Source organism: Oncorhynchus gorbuscha, linkage group LG08 (genome assembly GCF_021184085.1).
Source record: "Oncorhynchus gorbuscha isolate QuinsamMale2020 ecotype Even-year linkage group LG08, OgorEven_v1.0, whole genome shotgun sequence".
NCBI lineage: Eukaryota > Metazoa > Chordata > Actinopteri > Salmoniformes > Salmonidae > Oncorhynchus > Oncorhynchus gorbuscha.
Window position 1 is genome coordinate 25,707,037 of NC_060180.1, and position 21,788 is coordinate 25,728,824.

The 21,788-nt window shown below is 44.4% G+C and overlaps 1 protein-coding gene across 1 annotated transcript in view; it reads left to right on the plus strand.

Moving 5' to 3' along the window:
* Window positions 1-21,788, plus strand: part of LOC124041401 (adhesion G protein-coupled receptor A3-like) — a 209,797-nt gene that overhangs the window by 54,603 nt on the left and 133,406 nt on the right. Inside the window, exons 6-9 of the mRNA XM_046358926.1 lie at window positions 7,796-7,960; window positions 10,367-10,586; window positions 10,805-10,954; window positions 17,380-17,541. Of these exons, the coding sequence (XP_046214882.1) occupies window positions 7,796-7,960; window positions 10,367-10,586; window positions 10,805-10,954; window positions 17,380-17,541 (697 nt within the window). The remainder of the gene's footprint in view (window positions 1-7,795; window positions 7,961-10,366; window positions 10,587-10,804; window positions 10,955-17,379; window positions 17,542-21,788) is intronic.

Below are 21,788 nucleotides of genomic sequence, written 5' to 3' on the forward strand. Positions count from 1 at the left end.
GTAGGAAACCAACTCTGTGGCATTGAGCCTCTTGTAAAATGTCTGAGAATTGCCAGAGCTTTGGAATATTGGTTTGTTGTTGAGGAGGGGACACTTTTAAAGTTTACTGTCTTGTAAGCAGGCATTATGAAAACAAATAGTTAAACATCAGCGTGAGAGGATAAACGTTCCTAATGAGGCCCTTGGGAAGCGTTAGGTGCAGAGAGCTCCACAATAGTGCAGTGTTACGTGTGGATGTAGGTCATTGCTTTGTGTTGTGCCCCTGTCTCGCCCTAGCGCTCCAAGCTCCCATCTCCTCATAGTTATTATTTAGTATGAGGATGACCTTACTAAAAAATGTTTTCTATCAAATCATCAAACCACCCATAAGCTGACTGACAGTTTGTCCAGCTCCAGCAATCTGTTTATCTGGGTCTCAGTTGAGCTCTGCGGAGCAGATATGGAAGAGTTTACGATCTAGCTGCCACTTTGTTATTTAAGCCCTCAGCGGTGAGTTTGCCTTGCTCAGGCAGTAGGGAGGAGAAGGGGAGAGGAAGGGAGGAAAGAGGGAGGGGGAGGAGAGGGGGAGAGGATGAGATGAGGAGAAGAGGGAGAGATATATTTCCCATGGTACAGTATGTGTTGGTTGGCCTGTTCACCAATGATGTAACTGTCCTCTCTGCACACTATTCATGTCTCAGTCTCTCACACATAGACTTGCACAGGGGCAGCAGGGAGCACAGGGGCGGCAGGGAGCACAGTGGTGGCAGGGAGCACAGGGGCAGCAGGGAGCACAGGGGCGGCAGGGAGCACAGGGGTGGCAGGGAGCACAGGGGCGACAGGGAGCACAGGGGCAGCAGGGAGCACAGGGGCGGCAGGGAGCACAGTGGTGGCAGGGAGCACAGGGGCAGCAGGGAGCACAGGGGCGGCAGGGAGCACAGTGGTGGCAGGGAGCACAGGGGCGACAGGGAGCACAGGGGTGGCAGGGAGCACAGGGGCAGCAGGGAGCACAGTGGTGGCAGGGAGCACAGGGGCAGCAGGGAGCACAGGGGCAGCAGGGAGCACAGGGGCAGCAGGGAGCACAGGGGCGGCAGGGAGCACAGGGGCAGCAGGGAGCACAGGGGCAGCAGGGAGCACAGGGGCAGCAGGGAGCACAGGGGCAAAATTTGTTGTACTATTTGTTCTGTCCTTTCAGGTGGATTAAACTGAAATTGCAACCAACTTTCTAAGGCTTGTTTAAAAAATAAAGATATTTTGGAGATTATTTCCTTTTCAAACAACCGAAAGTGAGCAGGTGTAATCTGAATAAAGGGGAAAATGTTCTTCCTGAATATAGGATGAGACATTCGTACCAATTTACTAGAGAACCAGTTTGGATTGAAGTATAACTTTTGTATGACTGATGCCTTTAGTGGGAGGTCTAATTGTCATGTTTTGTCATTGATTATCATGTCTTGTCTCTGTGCTTTCCTTCTATTCGTTTCCCTCTGCTGGTCTTATTAGGTTCTTTCCCTCTTTCTATCCCTCTCTCTCCCCCTCCCTCTCTCCCTCTCTCGCTCTCTCTCTCTCTCGTTCCGTTCCTGCTCCCAGCTGTTCCTCATTCTCCTAACTACCTCATTTACTCTTTTCACACCTGTCCCCTATTTTGCCCTTTGATTAGAGTCCCTATTTCTCCCTCTGTTTTCCGCTTCTGTCCTTGTCGGATCCTTGCTTGATGTTCGCTGTTCTGTGTCCTTGTTCCGCCCTGTCGTGTTTTGCCTTCTTCAGATGCTGTGTGTGAGCAGGTGTCAATGTCTGCTACGGCCGGTGCCTTCCCGAAGCGACCTGCAGTCTGTGGTCGCGTCTCTAGTCATTCCTCTCTACTGACGAGTGGATTTCAGTTTTTCTGTTTTTGCATTAGGATTATCGCTTTTGTTTAAGACGTGAATAAAAACTCTGTTTCCGTTAAGTCGCTTTTGGGTCCTCATTCACCAGCATAACACTAATGCTTTAATATTTAATCATTTCTGCCCACCAAATTCATATTCGTTATATAAATAGGCCCTTTTAATTTTATCTGGCTTGCCGTTCCAAATCAAATTGAATATTTATTGTTCATATAATTTAAAAAGCAGGTCACTAGGTGTAGGCAAAACCATAAGCAAATAGGTAAACTGTGATGTGACTAAAGAGTTAATCAGGGTGATTTTTCCACAAATAGACAGGTATTTTCCTTTCCATGGTAGCAAGATCTTATCTATTTTTGCTAACTTTCTATAAAAATGTATTGAAGTGAGATCATTTCTTTCTTTTGGGATTTGTATACCGAGTATGTCCACATCTCCGTCAGACCATTTATTGGTAAACTACACAGTAATGTAAAATGTGCATTTTTTTGTGATCCAATACGTAGTATAGTACACTTATCATAATTTAGTTTTAATCCAGAGAGGATAGCAAAAGTATCTAGATCCTCTAAGAGGCCGTGGAGGGATTCTAATTGTGGTTTTAAATGAAAACATGAGTCATCAGCATAGAATGACACCTTAGTTTTTAAGCCACGGATTTCTAATCCCTTAATATTATTCTTTGATCTTAGCAGCTAACATATCGATGGCAATAATAAATAGATATGCCGATAGTGGACAACCTTGTTTTACTCCTCTAGAAAGTTTTAAACTTTCTGGGATGTAGCCATTATTTATTATTTTACACCTAGGGTTACTATACATAACCTTAACCCGTTTTATAAGAGATTCCCAAAATTTAAATATTCTAGGCATTTATATATAAACTCCAGTTGTACTTTATCAAAAGCCTTTTCAAAATCAGCTATGAAAACCAGGCCTGGTGTCCCCGATATTTCATAGTGTTCTATTGTTTCCAGTACTTGTCTTATACACTGCTCAAAAAAATAAAGGGAACACTAAAATAACACATCCTAGATCTGAACGAGTGAAATATTATTATTAAATACTTTTTTCTTTACATAGTTGAATGTGCTGACAACAAAATCACACAAAAATTATCAATGGAAATCAAATTTGTGTGTGGCCTCCACGTGCCTGTATGACCTCCCTACAACGCCTGGGCATGCTCCTGTACAGTCTGTTGTGCAACGTGGCGTTGGTGGATGGAGCGAGACATGATGTTCCAGATGTGCTCAATTGGATTCAGGTCTGGGGAACAGGCAGGCCAGTCCATAGCATCAAAGCCTTCCTCTTGCAGGAACTGCTGACACACTCCAGCCACATGAGGTCTAGCATTGTCTTGCATTAGGAGGAACCCAGGGCCAACCGCACCAGCATATGGTCTCACAAGGGGTCTGAGGATCTCATCTCGGTACCTAATGCCAGTCATGCTACCTCTGGCAAGCACATGGAGGGCTGTGTGGCCCCCCAAAGAAATGCCACCCCACACCACGACTGACCCACCGCCAAACCGGTCATGCTGGAGAATGTTGCAGGCAGCAGAACATTCTCCACGGTGTCTCCAGACTGTCATGTCTGTCACATGTGCTCAGTATGAACCTGCTTTCATCTGTGAAGAGCACAGGGCGCCAGTGGTGAATATGCCAATCTTGGTGTTCTCTGGCAAATGCCAAACGTCCTGCACGGTGTTGGGCTGTAAGCATAACACCCACCTGTGGACGTCGGGCCCTCATACCACCCTCATGGAGTCTGTTTCTGACCGTTTGAGCAGACACATGCACATTTGTGGCCTGCTGGAGGTCATTTTGCAGGGCTCTGGCAGTGCTCCTCCTGCTCCACCTTGCAGAAAGGCGGAGGTAGCGGTCCTGCTGCTCGGTTGTTGCCCTCCTACGGCCTCCTCCACGTCTCCTGATGTACTGGCCTGTCTGCTGGTAGCTCCTCCATGCTCTGGACACTACGCTGACAGACACAGCAAACCTTGCCACAGCTCGCATTGATGTGCCATTCTGGATGAGCTGCACTACCTGAGCCCCTTGTGTGGGTTGTAGACTCCGTCTCATGCGACCACTAGAGTGAAAGCACCGCCAGCATTTAAAAGTGACCAAAACATCAGCCAGGAAGCATAGGAACTGAGAAGTGGTCGTGGTTACCACCTGCAGAACCATTCCTTTATTGGGGATGTCTTGGTAATTGCCTATAATTTCCATCTGTTGTCTATTCCATTTGCACAACAGCATGTGAAATGTATTGTCAATCAGTGTTACTTCCTAAGTGGACAGTTTGATTTCACAGAAGTGTGATTCACTTGGAGTTACATTGTGTTAAGTTTTCCATTTATTTTTTTGAGCAGTGTATTATCTCCAATGTATAGTCCATGTAAAAAAACTGTCTGATTAGGATGAATAATATCTGACAATACTTTTTAAATTCTATGTGCCAAGCATTTTGCTAGGATTTTTGCATCACAACACTGAAGTGTAAGAGGTCTCCAATTTTTTTAATGGACTGGATCTTTATATATACCACTTGGATCCTGTTTCAGTAAAAATGATATCACACCTTCTTGTTGAGTGTCTGATAATCTACCATTTATATAGCAGTGGTTAAAACAAGTCAATAATGGTCCTTTGAGTATACCAAAAAAAGTTGTGTATACTTCCACTGGTATGCCATCCAGCCCTGGAGTTTTCCCATCCTTAAAGGCCCCAATTGCCTCAAGCAGTTCCTCCTCAGTAATTTGGCCTTCACATGAGTCTTTCTGTACAGATATTAATTTTACATTATTATTCGGAAAAAAATCCATACAATTAGTTTAATCCTAATCTTAATGAACACACACACACACATTCTCTGCAGTTACATTTACATGGATTGTATTACTTTATTTCATTATTGTCATCAATGAATTGTCATCTTTGCCATCGTCAAATCTTTAAGTACTCATCATCATGTCATCATCATCATAATATGTTCCAAGGCTTTCTTCTCCTGTTTTCTCTTTCCTAGAAATGAAAGACAAGCAGGCTGCTTGCATGGAGACATCAGACTGGCTGACATTGGATTAAGCTCAGAGGTTTTCTATTTAGGACCTGACTGGAGAGTTGATACACTACTTTGTGGTTGTGTCCCTTGGAAGGAACGCTGCTGTTCTAGGGCAGGAGAGCTGTGCTCTATATTTGCCTGTGGTGTAGGCGACAACCGAGGCAGTAGCAGCAGCAGCAGCAACACTGGGTTGCCCATGCTATCATAGGATTACTCAACATCACTGCATTGGATTTGACTCACACAGTACTCACTTTATCAGTCCCGCTGATGTAGTGTGTGGTATAATTGTCTATTGGGCATTGCTAAGGGAGCTATGCGAAGGAAGAGGAACGAATAATGAATCTATGTTAGGGTTGCAAAGGGAGAATATAACACTGTTAACTTTATACGTTTACCAGTAAACTTCCAGAATATTTCAATACATGCAAAATATATAAAACAATAAAATAAAGATGACTTTGAATTAAACCATTTAATGACAACGCTAAAGCATTATCCTAAATATAACCCCTACATTTAGTGAATACAGTTCGTGTTTAATATGAGAGTTTCAGAATGAAATATCCTTCATATTTGTACACACTTATTTATTTTACTATGTCAATATGTCTTTTTTGTAAGTGTTTTTGTGGTGTCAGTTCTGAAAAACAGTAAATAGTTGAAGTAGTTTCAGAGTTAATTAGGCTATTTTCTCTCGAGCCATATGTTCTATCTAATATGATTAATACATTTTTTTTTTATTATTCAAGTACAAATTACCAAAGTTACCATAGATTGTCATAGATTACCTGTTTAATTGCCTAAATTGCTGAACATTCCGGTAACTTGGTAAATTACCGGTGGTTTTGCAACCCTAATCTAGCTAGATGTCTACATCTATCTCGACCTAGACGGATGTTTTGCTCAGTGGTGAAGGGTACAGAAGTAGCCTAGGTCATTCATAAGATGTTTGCCTGCAGGGTAAAGTATACTGTACTTCAGAGCAAGCTTTTACTCAAATCCCAAAAGCCTCTCGGGTTCTTGTCTCTGCTCCAGCCGATGAAATCACGATCAGTGTTTAAAACTAACAGCCCTGCAAAAGAAAGTGTGATGGCAGCGCACTTAAAAGATGCCTCATAAAGTTTGCTTAATTTTTCAAATGTGTTATTAGTATCACTGCATCAGGGAAATGCCTGTGTACGCTATCCCTAATTCAGTGAAAATCATTTTCAAAATCTAAAAATGAAGTAAACTTTGTGACAGCTTTCTGAGTTGCGGACCCATCACAGTTTTCTGCTTATCTGAATTGACATGTTTTACGCACCAACCAAACATCTGGAAGGGCGTGATGGTCCCCCTTTGATTAGCTAAAAGTGCTGCGAAACACCCAGGGGTTTGGCCTCTCTCTCACAGCTCTCGACTCCCCCTCCATTCTACCACTCCACACAGGATGCCATCATCTCAGTCAAGAAGAGTTCAAAATTGAATTTGGAGCCCTTTGGAATCCCCAGCAGAAATGAGATTGAACCAATCGGTGTTTCATTATTTATTTCCTCCTGGAGAGTGTCGTTGAGGCAAAGTCATTGAGAAAAGTTGATTCAGGGAATTAGAACAGTGTTCAGCTCTTTACTTTCATGTGAAGATACGAGACTTTGAAAGCCACCAAGCTGTAGATTAGAATCTAGAGACCTTTTCACACTACTGAGCCAAACTGACCCGAGCCAAACTGTACTATGCTGGCCGGGGTACACATCCATCCACCATGCTTGCTGAACCATGCTGAAAAGGAACATTTTAAAGAAGATGTCCAAGCCAGCACAGTTGGGTCTGGATCAGCACGACAGTGTGAAAAGGGTAAAGGTTTTTAACATTTTAGTGTTTTCGTATCTATGGGATTCAGAGCTACGGTACTGAAAGAATTCAAAGAAACACAACAGCAAGAGACAAGTAAGATGAGTAATTTGAGGGTATTGGAGAAAAAAAGCCACAGGGAACTATATTTCATGCCGCTGAATAAATATTTCCTGCACATCCTCTGTTAAGAGGCACTGTCAAGGATTATTCTCTGGCACATCAGAGTGCACTCAGCAACTAATCATTTTTACTGTGGAAGATTTAAGTGCCTTCTCTTGCCTGTCACTTATAATTTGAATGTCAACTGTCAAACACCCATGGCATAGTATTGTTCCTAAGTTGAATTTGAAAAGTCGTGGGTTTTTTTGGGAAACCGCGGCTGTTTTTTTCCTCAGCTCAACACAGAACGCTGCTCAATGAAATTGTGGAGCAAATCAGTCAATTTTGTGAGGTGCCACATGGAAATGTGGATTTTATGGAAATTATTATGCATTAGTAATAAAAAATACATTTGGCTTTGTGCTGAGACATACAGTATTTCTATGGAGATAGCGCTTTTTGCCTCGCAATACTTTATAATCTGTTGTCATTGTCATGTATGTATTCTATATATAACCAGGGACGTGCCATTCAAATAGAAATCCTCCTTACAAAGGAGACATGCTCCAAATACCAATCACCAAAGCATGTAACACCACAGCTCTAAGTCATTGTAACAGCACTATTTTAAGTTTCACAATTCTGAGTGTTTCTTGAATTGAGTAGTTCTTGTGTGGTTGCATGCACGCACGCACACACACACACACACACACACACACACACACACACACACACACACACACACACACACACACACACACACACACACACACACACACACACACACACACACACACACACACACACACACACACACACACACACACACACACACACACACACACACACACACACACACACACACACACACACACACACACACACACACGGAAACTCATGCAGTAGATCTGTCTTCTTCTTTCCTCCAGCGAGGTCGTCCTCTCCAACATCAACCACAGCCTGTCTGGCATCTGGGAGTGCCAGGTGACCAGTTCCCGTGGCAACAGGTCCAGACAGATGGAGATCCTTGTGTTGGAGACGTCAGCACCCTACTGCTCAGCAGACAGGATCAACAGCAACAAGGGGGACTTCAGGTGGGTGCTCTAACCAGACCAAAAACAAGGACCTCTTAAGGTGAAGACAAAGGTCAACTACAGTGTTTTAGGGTAGCCTAAAACATGCCTGACCTCATGTTGGCATTCAAGTTGTCAGTGTTTTGAGAATGTGAAATGTGAAAGCCCTATGGTTCGCTAAACTCAGCTCTGCTCAAGTAGGAAATGACTGTAGAATATTATGTTGGAGAACCTCCAAACGAGCTTCAATGCCATACAACACTCCTTCCGTGGCCTCCAACTGCTCTTAAACGCTAGTAAAATCAAATGCATACTTTTCAACTGTTTGCTGCCTGCACCCGCACGCCCGACTAGCATCACCCCCCTGGATGAATATGTGGACATCTATAAGTACCTAGGTGTCTGGCTAGACTCTAAACTCTCCTTCCAGGCTCATATCAAACATCTCCAATCGAAAATCAAATCTAGAGTCTGCTTTCTATTCCGCAACAAAGCCTCCTTCACTCACGCCGCCAAACTTACCCTAGTAAAACTGCCTATCCTACCGATCCTCGACTTCGGCGATGTCATCTACAAAATTGCTTCCAACACTCTGCTCAGCAAACTGGATGCAGTTTATCACAGTGCCATCCGTTTTGTCACTAAAGCACCTTATACCACCCACCACTGCGACCTGTATGCTCTAGTCGGCTGGTCCTCGCTACATATTCGTCGCCAGACCCACTGGCTCCAGGTCATCTACAAGTCCATGCTAGGTGAAGCTCCGCCTTATCTCAGTTCACTGGTCACGATGGCAACACCCACCCGTAGCACGCGCTCCAGCAGGTGTATCTCACTGATCATCCCTAAAGCCAACACCTCATTTGGCCGCCTTTCGTTCCAGTTCTCTGCTGCCTGTGACTGGAACGAATTGCAAAAATCGCTGAAGTTGGAGACTTTTATCTCCCTCACCAACTTCAAACATCTGCTATCTGAGCAGCTAACCGATCGCTGCAGCTGTACATAGTCTATCGGTAAATAGCCCACCCATTTTTACCTACATCATCCCCATACTGTTTTTATTTATTTACTTTTCTGCTCTTTTGCACACCAATATCTCTACCTGTACATGACCATCTGATCATTTATCACTCCAGTGTAAAATTGTAAATATTTGCCTACCTCCTCATGCCTTTTGCACACAATGTATATAGACTCCCTTTTTTTCTACTGTGTTATTGACTTGTTAATTGTTTACTCCATGTGTAACTCTGTTGTCTGTTCACACTGCTATGCTTTATCTTGGCCAGGTCGCAGTTGCAAATGAGAACTTGTTCTCAACTAGCCTACCTGGTTAAATAAAGGTGAAATAAAAATAAATAAAATAAAAATTAGATAACAAAGAAAGTAAACAGTCAAATGAAAATAAAAATCCATGGAATGTAAGTACTGTTTAGCTAGCAGTTATTAGCATTAGGAAGCCATGTGTTTCATATCAATCACCAAAATGCTAATAATTCTGTACCCTAGCTTTATACTGTAGCTTTCTATAAAACATCCCAATTAGTCTCTGACTGGCATTTTCCCATCCAGCTAAAGCCTTATGAGTTGAAAAGCCAGCAGGCTCTCCACGAGACCTGGGTTCAATACTTTGAGCATTTGCTTCGGTCTGCCTGGAGTGCCAGATGGGAGGGGTTTACCATTTTTAGGAACTGTTCAACTGGTTCCATTGCGTCAGGCAAGCTCAATCAAGCACATTAAATGATGGCAAATCATATTTGAACCCAGGTCTGCTTTCCACCTCTCCCTCTGTCTCTGTCCCTGTCCCTGTCCATCTGGAAGTCTTGAGAAGTTGTCTGTTTTTCTCCCTTCAGTCTTGTTTCCGCGTGTATGCTCCATTGTTGTCATGAACTGCTCCTGTACTTTACAACCCACTTCCAGTGAAGCGAGCAGAGAGGCTTTGTTTCTGCTAAGCAGTGGCGTAATGGGCTGGAAAATGAGACCCTTTTTTTTATCGGGGGGGGGGGATTAGTGCCATAGATTACGAAGTAGCCAGTGCCATGATGACAGGGGGAGAAAGCAGGACCGGTTCCTCTGAACACAACAACAGATTTATCCTCAGTCTTTCCTCAATATACTCCCTTTGTTTTCACATTATGAAAAATTGCCAAAATGACATTGTCGAAATGAAACCAGCTTGCTTTCGTTGGTGTTTTTGCGGGTGTTTTCAGGGAGATATAGACTACAGTAAGATGTTACAGTATATGTAATATCCAGTGCCATTAAGTTTGTTTACATGTCATGCAGATCAACAATCAACAATAAATGATAACTTAGTAATGCGACATAATAACAAGGCAACGCGTCACATCAATGTAGTGTAGTCAGGAAATCGAGGCTTATTGTGGATCACGGTGACAAAGACATTGATACCATATCTTGTGACAGGTGGCCAAAGACCCTGGCAGGGATACTGGCCTTCCTGCCCTGTGCTCCATCCACATTTGGCTATGCCCCCCGCCCTTCTGGTGCCTCTTCACACCACCTCACTCAGAGGGAGAAGAAGGCCTGGCGACGCTGTGACCGGGCAGGCCGGTGGGCAGAGGATGACTATACCCAGTGCCCATATGCCAGCGAGGTGACTCGCATACTGCATGAGCTCACCCAGGTAGGACATTTTTCTCACTAGCAGAGACAACGCGAGACAAGGGGGTCTAAAATGGAATAATCTGAATCATTAACTATTTTTTTATTTGATGTAATATCCGGCTTGATTAATACCCATAGGAAGACATGCAAACGGTTATTTCATAGCACATATGAAATGTATCTGTGTAAATCCAAGTGATCTAGCCTCTTCTAACCCAATCACTGTTCTATTACCAGATGACCATCAACACCAGCAATGCCCAGCCGTTAGCCCAGCAGCTGGTAGCCTTCACCAGCAGGGCGGGGGACTTCAGCGATGTGATGGATGTCATCTTTGTCACACACCTGGTTGAGAGGCTGACTCGCCTGGTGGACCAGCGTAGAGAAGTACGTATGATAGCAGGACTTAGCCGCTGTTCACACACACACACACACACACACACACACACACACACACACACACACACACACACACACACACACACACACACACACACACACACACACACACACACACACACACACACACACACACACACACACACACACACACACACACACACACACACACACAGAAGAATGCACGCACACACACAGCATTTTACCCTCAGCCTCCACGCAGCAGTCATTGTTTTGCTCAACAGTTCTCCGCGTATTGTATGGGGAATTGCACATTTGACTAATCACTGCACTATTTCCGCATAAAACAGTACAAAAAGAGGGCAACCAGTCTCCACACGTTTAACGCATAACATAGTTAAATCAAGTCACACGTCAACAAACTATGTCCCTTATCAATGCATTTTCCTGATAAATTGGACAAAAGCATTGCATATTTACATGCATAATGTCAGAATTCCTCTGGCAAAATCAAGCATTTTTGCCCCGCAAATGTCATAAAATAATCCCTGGGAAATTCTGGGGGATTGAATAAAGAACTCCGAACTATTTTCTTTGGACGAGCTGTTTATAGTCCAATGAAAGGCACATATGAGTATATGTCTCTTTTTGCCCCGGTAGCTGGCTAGTCTACTTGACTCCAGCTCCATAAATGCTGGACATTGGGTGCTAATTTCCCTGAGATGTCATCAGTGAAGCAATTTGGTAACATTCAATTTGAGGGGAAACTATACATATTGTTAGTTGCTATTCCTAAACACTGAAAAACACTGACATCTCACAACACTTTTCAGTGTTTTGAAAGCAGGGATTTGTCAAATTCTAAGGAGTGATTTGCAAGAAGAGACTTGAAACTGGTCAGATGACAGTTTGAATCAGGGGTGTCAATCTCATTCCATGGAGGGCCTAGTGTCTGCTGGTTTTTGTTTTTTACTTTCAGGTGAGGGCAGTTGCTTACTAATTAGTGACCTTAATTCATCAATCAAGCAAAAGGAGTGCAAACCCGCAGACACTCGTCCCTCCGTGGAATGAGTTTGACACATGTGGCTTAAATGGAGGGATCCGCAGGTTAACGGAACTCGATTTAAGAATCAGTACATTATGCTAAATGTGCTCACACTCTAGGAATGAAGGAGTCTTAGCCTGCCAGCATCCCACGCTATAGTGGCCTTCAAAATTCATTTGGAAAACCTGTGTGTTTTCCTTCATCTTCTTTTCTTGCTTATGGCAATCATGCACCTGAGAGCTCAGTTGATGAAGAGGTAATTCGGCTATCCCCCTAATCTATTCCAAATGTATTTCTTTTATACCAGGGGTCTTCAACCTTTTCTTGCCCGGGGACCCCTGGTGAGGCAAACCAGAGACCGAGGGATCCCCATCATATGTTAGGCCCCCCAAAAAATCTATGTTAGCCCCCCAAAAATGCAACAACTTGTCTTATCATCAGGTGATGTAAACAACACTTTAAAATGAATAGATTTCATAGATTTTGGTAGTCTATTCTGTTTTTGCTAGCGATATTCATAAAAACATTACAAGTAAAAATGACATAAAATTCACTTTTTCAATATTATTATTTGATATACAGTACCAGTCAAATGTTTGGACACACCTACTCATTCAAGTGTTTTTCTTTATTTTGACTAATTTCTACAAAACTATGAAATAACACATATGTTGTCAAGTAGTAAACAAAAAAGTGTTCAACAAATCAAAATATATTTAAGTATTTGAGATTCTGTCACGCCTTGGTCATTGTATTTTGTGTTTTTGGTATATGTTTGGGTAAGCCAGGGTGTGACATGGGTTTATATGTTGTATTTCGTATTGGGGTTTGTAGTAATTGGGATTGTGTATGATTAGGGGTGTGTCTAGTTAGGCTTGGCTGCCTGGGGCGATTCTCAATCAGAGTCAGGTGCTTGTCGTTGTCTCTGATTGAGAACCGTATTTAGACAGCCTGACTTTCGCGTTGTAATTTGTGGGTGTTTGTTCCTGTCTTAGTGTTGTAGTCACCAGATAGGCTGTAATAGGTTTCACGTTTCGTTTGTTGTTTTCATATACAGTTATTTCATGTACCGCGATTATTTTCATTAAAGTCATGAGTAACCTACACGCTGCATTTCGGTCTGACTCTCTTCATACAACAGATGAATGACATACAGAAACACCCACCACTCACAGACCGAGCAGCGTGTGAACTGGCAGGATCTAAAGGAGGATGTTATGGACAACAGAAGCATGGAGTATACTACGTGGGAAGAAATCGACAGGTGGGCGGCCGACCCAGAGCGAGTGCAGGAGCCCGCCTGGGATTCCCTACAGCAATGCGAAGAGGGCTATAGACGTATGGAGTCGAAAAGGAGAGCAAGGCTATACAGAGCGAAAACCGAAAGTAACGGGGGAAAGCGCAGAGAGTGGCTGAGTCAGGAGTCAGACCTGAGCCTACTCTCCCTGTTAATTTTGAGGAGCAGCAATATGAGGACTTCTGGTCTTGGGAGATGATATTAGACGGTAAAGGACCCTGGGCGCAGCCGGGAGAATATCGCCATCCCAAGGAGGAAATAGAAGCAGCTAAAGCGGAGAGGTGCAGGTATGAGGAGGCAGCACGGCGACGCAGTTGGAAACCGGAAAAACAGCCCCCAAAAAATATTGGGGGGATGCTAGAAGGGAGAATAGTTATGCCAGGTAGGAGACCTGCGCATACTCCCTGTGCTCACCGTTGGGCTAGAGAGACCGGGCAGGCACCGTGTTATGCTATGGAGCGCACAGTGTTTCCAGTACGGGTGCAGAGCCAGCTGTGGCACATACCAGCCCTTCCTATTGGCCGGGCTAGAGTGGGCATCGAGCCAGGTAAGCTTGGGCAGGCTCGGTGCTCAAGAGCTCCAGTGCGCCTGCACGGTCCGGTCTATCCAGAGCCACCTCTACACACCAGTCCTCCGGTAGCAGCTCCCCGCACCAGGCTTCCTGTGCGTGTCCTAGATCCAGTACCACCAGTTCCAGCACCAGGCCTCCAGTGCACCTCGCCTGTTCAGCGCAGCCAGCGCTTTTCTCCCCTCCTGCGCTGCCGGAGTCTCCCGCTTGTTTAGCGCAGCCAGAGCTTTTCTCCTCTCCTGCGCTGCCGGAGTCTCCCGCCTGTTTAGCGCAGCCAGAGCCTTTCTCCTCTCCTGCGCTGCCGGAGTCTCCTGTCTGTCCAGCGCCGCCAGTGCTCCCAGTCGGCCCAGCGCGTCCAGTGCGCCTCGCCTGTTCAGCGCAGCCAGCGCTTTTCTCCTCTCCTGCGCTGCCGGAGTCTCCCGCCTGTTTAGCGCAGCCAGAGCCTTTCTCCTCTCCTGCGCTGCCGGAGTCTCCAGTCTGCCCAGTGCTTCCAGTCTGCCCAGTGCTCCCAGTCTGCCCAGTGCTCCCAGTCTGCCCAGTGCTCCTTGTCTGCCCAGTGCTCCCAGTCTGCCCAGCGCCGCCAGTCGGCCCAGCATCGCCAGTCTGCCAGGATCCGCCAGAAGTGCCAGTCTGCCAGGATCCGCCAGAAGTGCCAGTCTGCCAAGATCTTCTAGATCGGCCAGACAACCTAAATCATCCAGTTCCACCAGCCAGCCAGGATTTACCGGAGCCTACTACCTGCCTGAGCTTCCTCTCAGTACTAGGCTTCCTCTCAGTACTGGGCTTCCTCTCAGTACTGGGCTGCCTCTCAGTACCGGACTTCCCCTCAGTACCGGGCTTCCCCTCAGTACCGGGCTTCCCCTCAGTACCAGGCTGCTTCTGTCCCGAGCTGCCCCTCAGTCCCGGGCTGCCCCTCTGTCCCGGGCTGCCCCTCTGTCCTGAGATGCCCTTCTGTCCCGAGCTGCCCCTCTGTCCTGAGATGCCCTTCTGTCCCGAGCTGCCCCTCTGTCCCGAGCTGCCCCTCTGTCCCGAGCTGCCCCTCTGTCCTGAGATGCCCCTCTGTCCTGAGCTGCCCCTCTTTCCCGAGCTGCCCCTCTGTCCCGAGATGCCCCTCTGTCCTGAGCTGCTCCTCAGTTATGTGGGGATCTGGGTGAGGACTATTAGGCCATGGTCGGCGGAGAAGGTGGATTATCCCAGGATGCGTAGGGGAGGAACTAGGACATTAATGGAGTGGGGTCCATGTCCCGAGCCAGAACCGCCACCATGGACAGACGCCCACCCGGACCCTCCCTATGCTCTTGAGGTGCGTCCGGGAGTCCGCACCTTAGGGGGGGGGGGGGTTCTGTCACGCCTTGGTCATTGTATTTTGTGTTTTTGGTATATGTTTGGGTAAGCCAGGGTGTGACATGGGTTTATATGTTGTGTTTCGTATTGGGGTTTGTAGTAATTGGGATTGTGTATGATTAGGGGTGTGTCTAGTTAGGCTTGGCTGCCTGGGGCGATTCTCAATCAAAGTCAGGTGCTTGTCGTTGTCTCTGATTGAGAACCGTATTTAGACAGCCTGACTTTCGCGTTGTAATTTGTGGGTGTTTGTTCCTGTCTTAGTGTTGTAGTCACCAGATAGGCTGTAATAGGTTTCACGTTTCGTTTGTTGTTTTCATATACAGTTATTTCATGTACCACGATTATTTTAATTAAAGCCATGAGTAACCTACACGCTGCATTTCGGTCTGACTCTCTTCATACAACAGACGAACGATGTTACAGTTTCGTCAAATAGTCACCCTTTGCCTTAGTGACAGCTTAGCACACTCTTGGTATTCTCTCAACCAGCTTCACCTGGTGGCTGCTTTTCCTTCACTCTGCAGTCCAACTCATCCAGAACCATCTCAATTGGATTGAGGTTGGGTGATTGTGGAGGCCAAGTCATCTGATGAAGCACTCCATCACTCTCCTTTTTGGTCAAATAGCCCTTACACAGCCTGAAGGTGTGTTGGGTCATTGTCCTGTTGAAAAACAAATGATAGTCCCACTAAGTGCAAACCAAATGGGATGGCATATCGCTGCAGAATGCTGTGGTAGTCTTGCTGGTTGAGTGTGCCTTGAATTCTAAATAATTCCCTGACAGTGTCACCAGTAAAGCACTCCCACACCATCACACCTCCTCCTCCATGCTTCACAGTGGGAACCACACAAGCAGATATCATCCATTCACCTTCTCTGTGTCTCACAAAGACACGGCGGTTGGAACCAAAAACCTCAAATTTAGATTCATCAGACCAGATTTCCACCAGTCTAATGTCCATTGCTCATGTTTCTTGGCACAATCAAGTTTATTTTTATTATTCGTGTCCTTTAGTAGTGGTTTCGTTGCAGGAATTGCAAGGCCTGATTCATGCGGTCTCCTCTGAACAGTTGATGTTGAGGTTTGTCTGTTACTTGAACTCTGTAAGGCATTTATTTGGGCTGCATTCTGAGGGGCTGTTAATTGTCGATTTCTGAGGCTGGTACCTTTAATTTACTTATCCTCTGCAGCACAGGTAACTCTGGGTCTTTCCTGTGGCGGAAATCATGAGTGCTAGTTTCATCATAGCACTTGATAGTTTTTGCGACTGCAATTGAAGAAACTTTCAAAGTTCTTGAAATGTTCCGCACTGACTGACCTTCATGTCTCAAAGTAATGATGGACTGTCATTTCTCTTTGCTTATTTGAGCTGTTCTTGCCATAATATGGACTTGGTCTTTTACCAAATATGTCTATCTTCTGTATACCAACCCTACCTTGTCACATCACAACTGATTGCCTCAAACGCATTAAGAAGGAAAGAAATTCCAGAAATATAATTTTAACCATGCGCATCTGTTAATTGAAATGCATTCCAGTTGATTACTTAACAAAGCTGGTTGAGAGAATGCCAATAGTGTGCAAAGCTGTCATCAAGGCAAAGGGTGACTACTTTGAAGAATATCAAATATAACATATATTTTAATTTGTTTGACACTTTTTTTGGTTACTACATGATTCCATATGTGTTATTTCATAGTTTTGATATCTTCACTATTATTCTACAATGTAGAAAATAGTCAAATAAAGACTTAACTGGAATGAGTAGGTGTGTCCAAACGTTTGACTGGTATTGTACATTTTCGCGGACCCCCTGAAGTAATTCTGAGGACTCCCGGTTGAATACCCCTGCTTTATACGACTGAAGGCAACTATAGGGTCTGCGCACAAAAGAGGTCAGAGTAGTGTAGTGGAATTGAATTTTTACGTGAGAAGATCATTATTTGGAGCTCTCCTCAACACGGGGTCCTACTAGAACACCTAACAATACTTGGATGCCCAGATACACCTTGATTAATGCCAACCCAATCTCTCCACAGAACAGTTAGAATAAAGAAACTGTGAATGTGATGTAGTTCAACTGTCATCACAGTTAAGTGATTATGCCCCATTGGAGCCGCTAATCTAAAGAAAATCTTTATATAATGAATCAAGTCACCATCACCACCCTCATCATTTCATTTCCTCAATCCTGTAGCTAGGGGACTATATCTCTGACATAGCCAGTAACATGATGCTGGTGGAGGAACACATCCTGTGGATGGCTCAGAACGAGGCCCGGGCATGTACACGCATTGTCCAGTGTGTGGAGCGCATCGCCGACTTGGCTCTCACCATAGACACGCAGGTCATATCAAAGGTAGGTAAACAAACATCAAAGGCACACAAACGTCTATAAACTAAATGTTCACTCTTTAAACCCTTAAAATGATAACTTATAAAGTGTCACTAAGATTGGTTTTGGAATCAAAGCTTAAGGGAGCTCAAAACGTATTGGGACAGGGACATTTTAGTTGTTGTTGTAGTTTTGGCACTGTACTCCAGCACTTTGGATTTTGAAATCATACAATGACTATGAGTTTAAAGTGCAGATCCCATTTTAGAGGACCAAAAGAGAAATTCACTGATATGTGTATTTAAAAGTAGTAATAAGTTAAGTAGTTGGTCCCATATTCATAGCAAAGAATGACTACATCAAGCGTGTCTCTACACATATGTCGGATGCATTTCCTTTGGTTGTGTTTCAGATCATTTTGTGTCCAATAGAAATGAGTGATAAATCATGTTGTGAGGACAGACGCTGGGAGATGAAAAGCAAGGACAGGGAGTGAATATTTCATAAATAACGGACATGAAATAAAACATAGACAGCGTCTGGACAAGGGGAACAAAACAACATTAGTGCAGACACGGGGAAGAAACTGAGGAAATGTCAGATATAGGGGAGGCAATCAATATGGTAATAGAGTCCAGGTGAGTCCAATGATGCGCTGATGCGCGCAACGATGGTGACAGGTGTGCATAATGATGGGCCGTCTGGCACCAGAGAGCACTAGAGAGGGGGAGCGGGAGCACGCGTAACAAATGTAGCCATTGTTTCATTTCAAATCCAAAGTGCGGTATCATTTTAAATTCAAAGTCAGCTCAAAGGCCGGCCCGGGGGCCGTATGCTGTCCACGATCTGATTCAATGTGGCCCGCGATCTGATTCAATGTGGCCCGCGGAATCATGCTCAGATCACATAAAGATTTTGCCATGTTATTCAAATTAAAAGCCCAATGAATTCTCGCCTTTGTGTAATGATTTAACTCCCACCACTTGCGGGACATTTGTTTTGAAGGCATATATAAATAACTGCACGAGGGCAGACAGTGGCTGACAGGCTGTCAGACACGTCACAGTTACAAATAGGAGCTAGCTAGAAATGTGTTTTTCAAAGATTTCAAAGTTAAGGAAAGTAGACAATGAACGTAGGTTGTTCCAGCAAGAGTGGACATCGAAATATTTATTTATTGAGGTATCAGGGAAAGCTGTGTGCTTAGTGTGCAAAGAGAGCATCGCTGTCTTGAAAGACTACAACTTGTCCCGACACTTCCATATGAAGCATGCAGAGACATTATAGGAATATGTCTTCTGAGCAGAGGGCAAGTGCATCGAAAGAATTGCATTCTCGGTTGCAAAAGCAGCTAGGTCTTTTCACAAAACTGCATTCAGCAAACGATGGAATTGCGAGAGCTAGCTATGTACTGTCCCACAAAATTGCGAAACATACCAAGCCATTCGCTGAGGGCGAATTCATGAAATAATGTTTAATTGACTCTGCACCAATACTTTGCCCCGACAAGAAAGAGCTGTTTGTCAAGACGAACAGTGACACGGCGTGTTGAGGCCATTGCAGAGAATACGGAACAACAGTTGAAAGACAAGGTAAAGGATTTGACCTATTTCTCCTTGGCCCTGGATGAGAGCATTGATGCACATGAACACGGCGCGGGTGTTGATATTCTTACGAGGTATATCCCCAGACTTTAAAATGACATAGGAGCTTGCTTCAGTGCAGTCAATGAAGAGCACAACCACAGGGAAATATGCATTGGAGGAGGTTAATAAGTGTGTGGAAAAACTGGGACTGAGTTTTGAAAAGTTATCCAGTGTGACCACTGATGGGTGCCCAGACTTGACAAGAAAACGCATTGGTCTTTTGAAAAGGATACAAGATCAAATAGCTGAGCTGATCCCAGATCAGATTTTTCCCCCCTGCATTGCATTATTCATCAAGAGATACTCTGTAAATGTGATCTGAAAATTAGCGATGTTGTGGATACAGTCACTAAAGTGGTAAACTTCATAAGAGCTAAATCTTTAAACCACAGGCAGTTTGTCTCACTGTGGGAAGAGACAGAGTCTTGTCATGCAGATCTCCCTTACCACAAAAACGTGAGTTGTCTGAATTTGGGGAAGGTGCTTAAAAGGGTGTTGGACCGGAAGTCAGAGATTGCTACATTTTTGCAAATGAAAGGAAAATATTTGAATTTCCCTCAACTGCAAGATAAAGAATGGTTGGCTGATTTTGCCTTCACCGTGGACATCATGGCCCTCATGAATGAACTTAATTCCAAACCACAAGGGAAGGGCCTTTTTGCACATCAGATGAACAGCCTTGTCAAAGCCTTCACGGGAAAATGACTCCTCTTGACCCACCAAGTAGAAGCCAACAATCTCACCCACCTTCCGACACTATTAGCCTGTTCCTTATCAGATGACCAGCGGGAGAAGTATACCTCGCTGCTGCGTGCTTTGAACGGTGGGTTTTCTCGTCGTTTTGAGGATTTCAAAGGGTTGGAAAATGACATGCTGTTAGTTTCCTCTCCATTCACCTTCAATGTGGATAACGTTCCCGCTGACCTGCAACTTGAGCTTATCGATCTTCAGTATGATGCAGTGATTGGAGAACTATTCAAAACAATGTCACTGACAAGGTTCTATGCATCTCTCGATGAAAAAACTTTCTAAAGATTAGGAGTCATGCTCAGAAAATGTTTGTAGGGTTTTGAACAACCTATGTATGAGAACAGACATTTTCAGTGATGAAATATAAAAAGTCAAGACACAGATCATCTCTTACTGACTCTCACCTCTCAGCAATCCTGTGCATAGCGACGTCAGAAACCATACCTGACTTCACTGCTCTAGTCGATGCCCATCAGAGACTTCACTCCTCAAACTGATTGAGTAATTTAAGTGTAATGTTGAGCTCTCTCTTCATTGTGTGTTTGTGCATACCCGTTAACAAGAGTTCTGTCCGTGGTGCTGAATGCACAGTGTACTTTACCCTCCATGTAGTTCATTTCATGTTTAATAATGAAAATACCTACCAAACGGAGGACATGGATGTGGTTTATTTTTGTGCATGTTAAAACAGTAAAATAAGTAGCATATCTGGATGTGATTTACAGTAGATATATCTGTCAACACAGTCATACACATGATGTACAGTTGAAGTCGGAAGTTTACATACACCTTATCCAAGTACATTTAAACTCAGTTTTTCACAATCCGTGTGAAAATTCCCTGTCTTAGGTCAGTTAGGAACACCGCTGTATTTTCAGAATGTGAAATGTCAGAATAATAAAAGAGAGAATTATTAATTTCAGCTTTTATTTCTTGCATCACATTCCCAGAGGGTCAGAGGTTGACGTACACTCAATTAGTATTTGGTATCATTGCCTTTAAATTGTTTAACTTGGGTCAAACGTTTCGGGTAGCCTTCCACAAGCTTCCCACAATGAGTTGGGTGCATGAATTTTGGCCCATTCCTCCGGACAGAGCTGGTGTAACTGAGTCGGGTTTGTAGGCCTTCTTGCTCTCCCACGCTTTTTCAGTTCTGCCCACACATGTTCTATAGGATTGAGGTCAGGGCTTTGTGATGGCCACTCCAATGCCTTGTCCTTAAGCCATTTTTCCACAACTTTGGAAGTATGCTTGGGGTCATTGTCCATTTGGAAGACCCATTTGTGACCAAGCTTTAACTTCTTGACTGATGTCTTGAGATGTTGCTTCATTATATCCACATAATTTTCCTCCCTCATGATGCCATGTATTTTGTAAAGTACACCAGTCCCTCCTGCAGCAAAGCACCCCCACAACATGATGCTGCCACCCCCGTGCTTCATGGTTGGGATGGTGTTCTTTGGCTTGCAAGTCTCCCCATTTTTCATCCAAGCATAACGATGGTCATTATGGCCAAAGAGTTATATTTTTGTTTCATCAGACCAGAGGACATTTCTCCAAAAAGTATGATCTTTGTCCCCATGTGCAGTTGCAATCCGTAGTCTAGCTTTTTAATGGCGGTTTGGGAGCAGTGGCTTCTTCCTTGCTGAGCAGCCTTTCAGGTTATGTCGATATAGGACTCGTTTTACAGTGGATATAGATACTTTTGTACCTGTTTCCTCCATCTTCACAAGGTCCTTTGCTGTTCTTCTGGGATTGATTTGCCCTTTTCGACACCAAAGTACGGTTACCTCTAGGAGACGGTTATCTCTCCTTCCTGAGCGGTATGACGGCTGCGTGGTCCCATGGTGTTTACACTTGCGTACTATTGTTTGT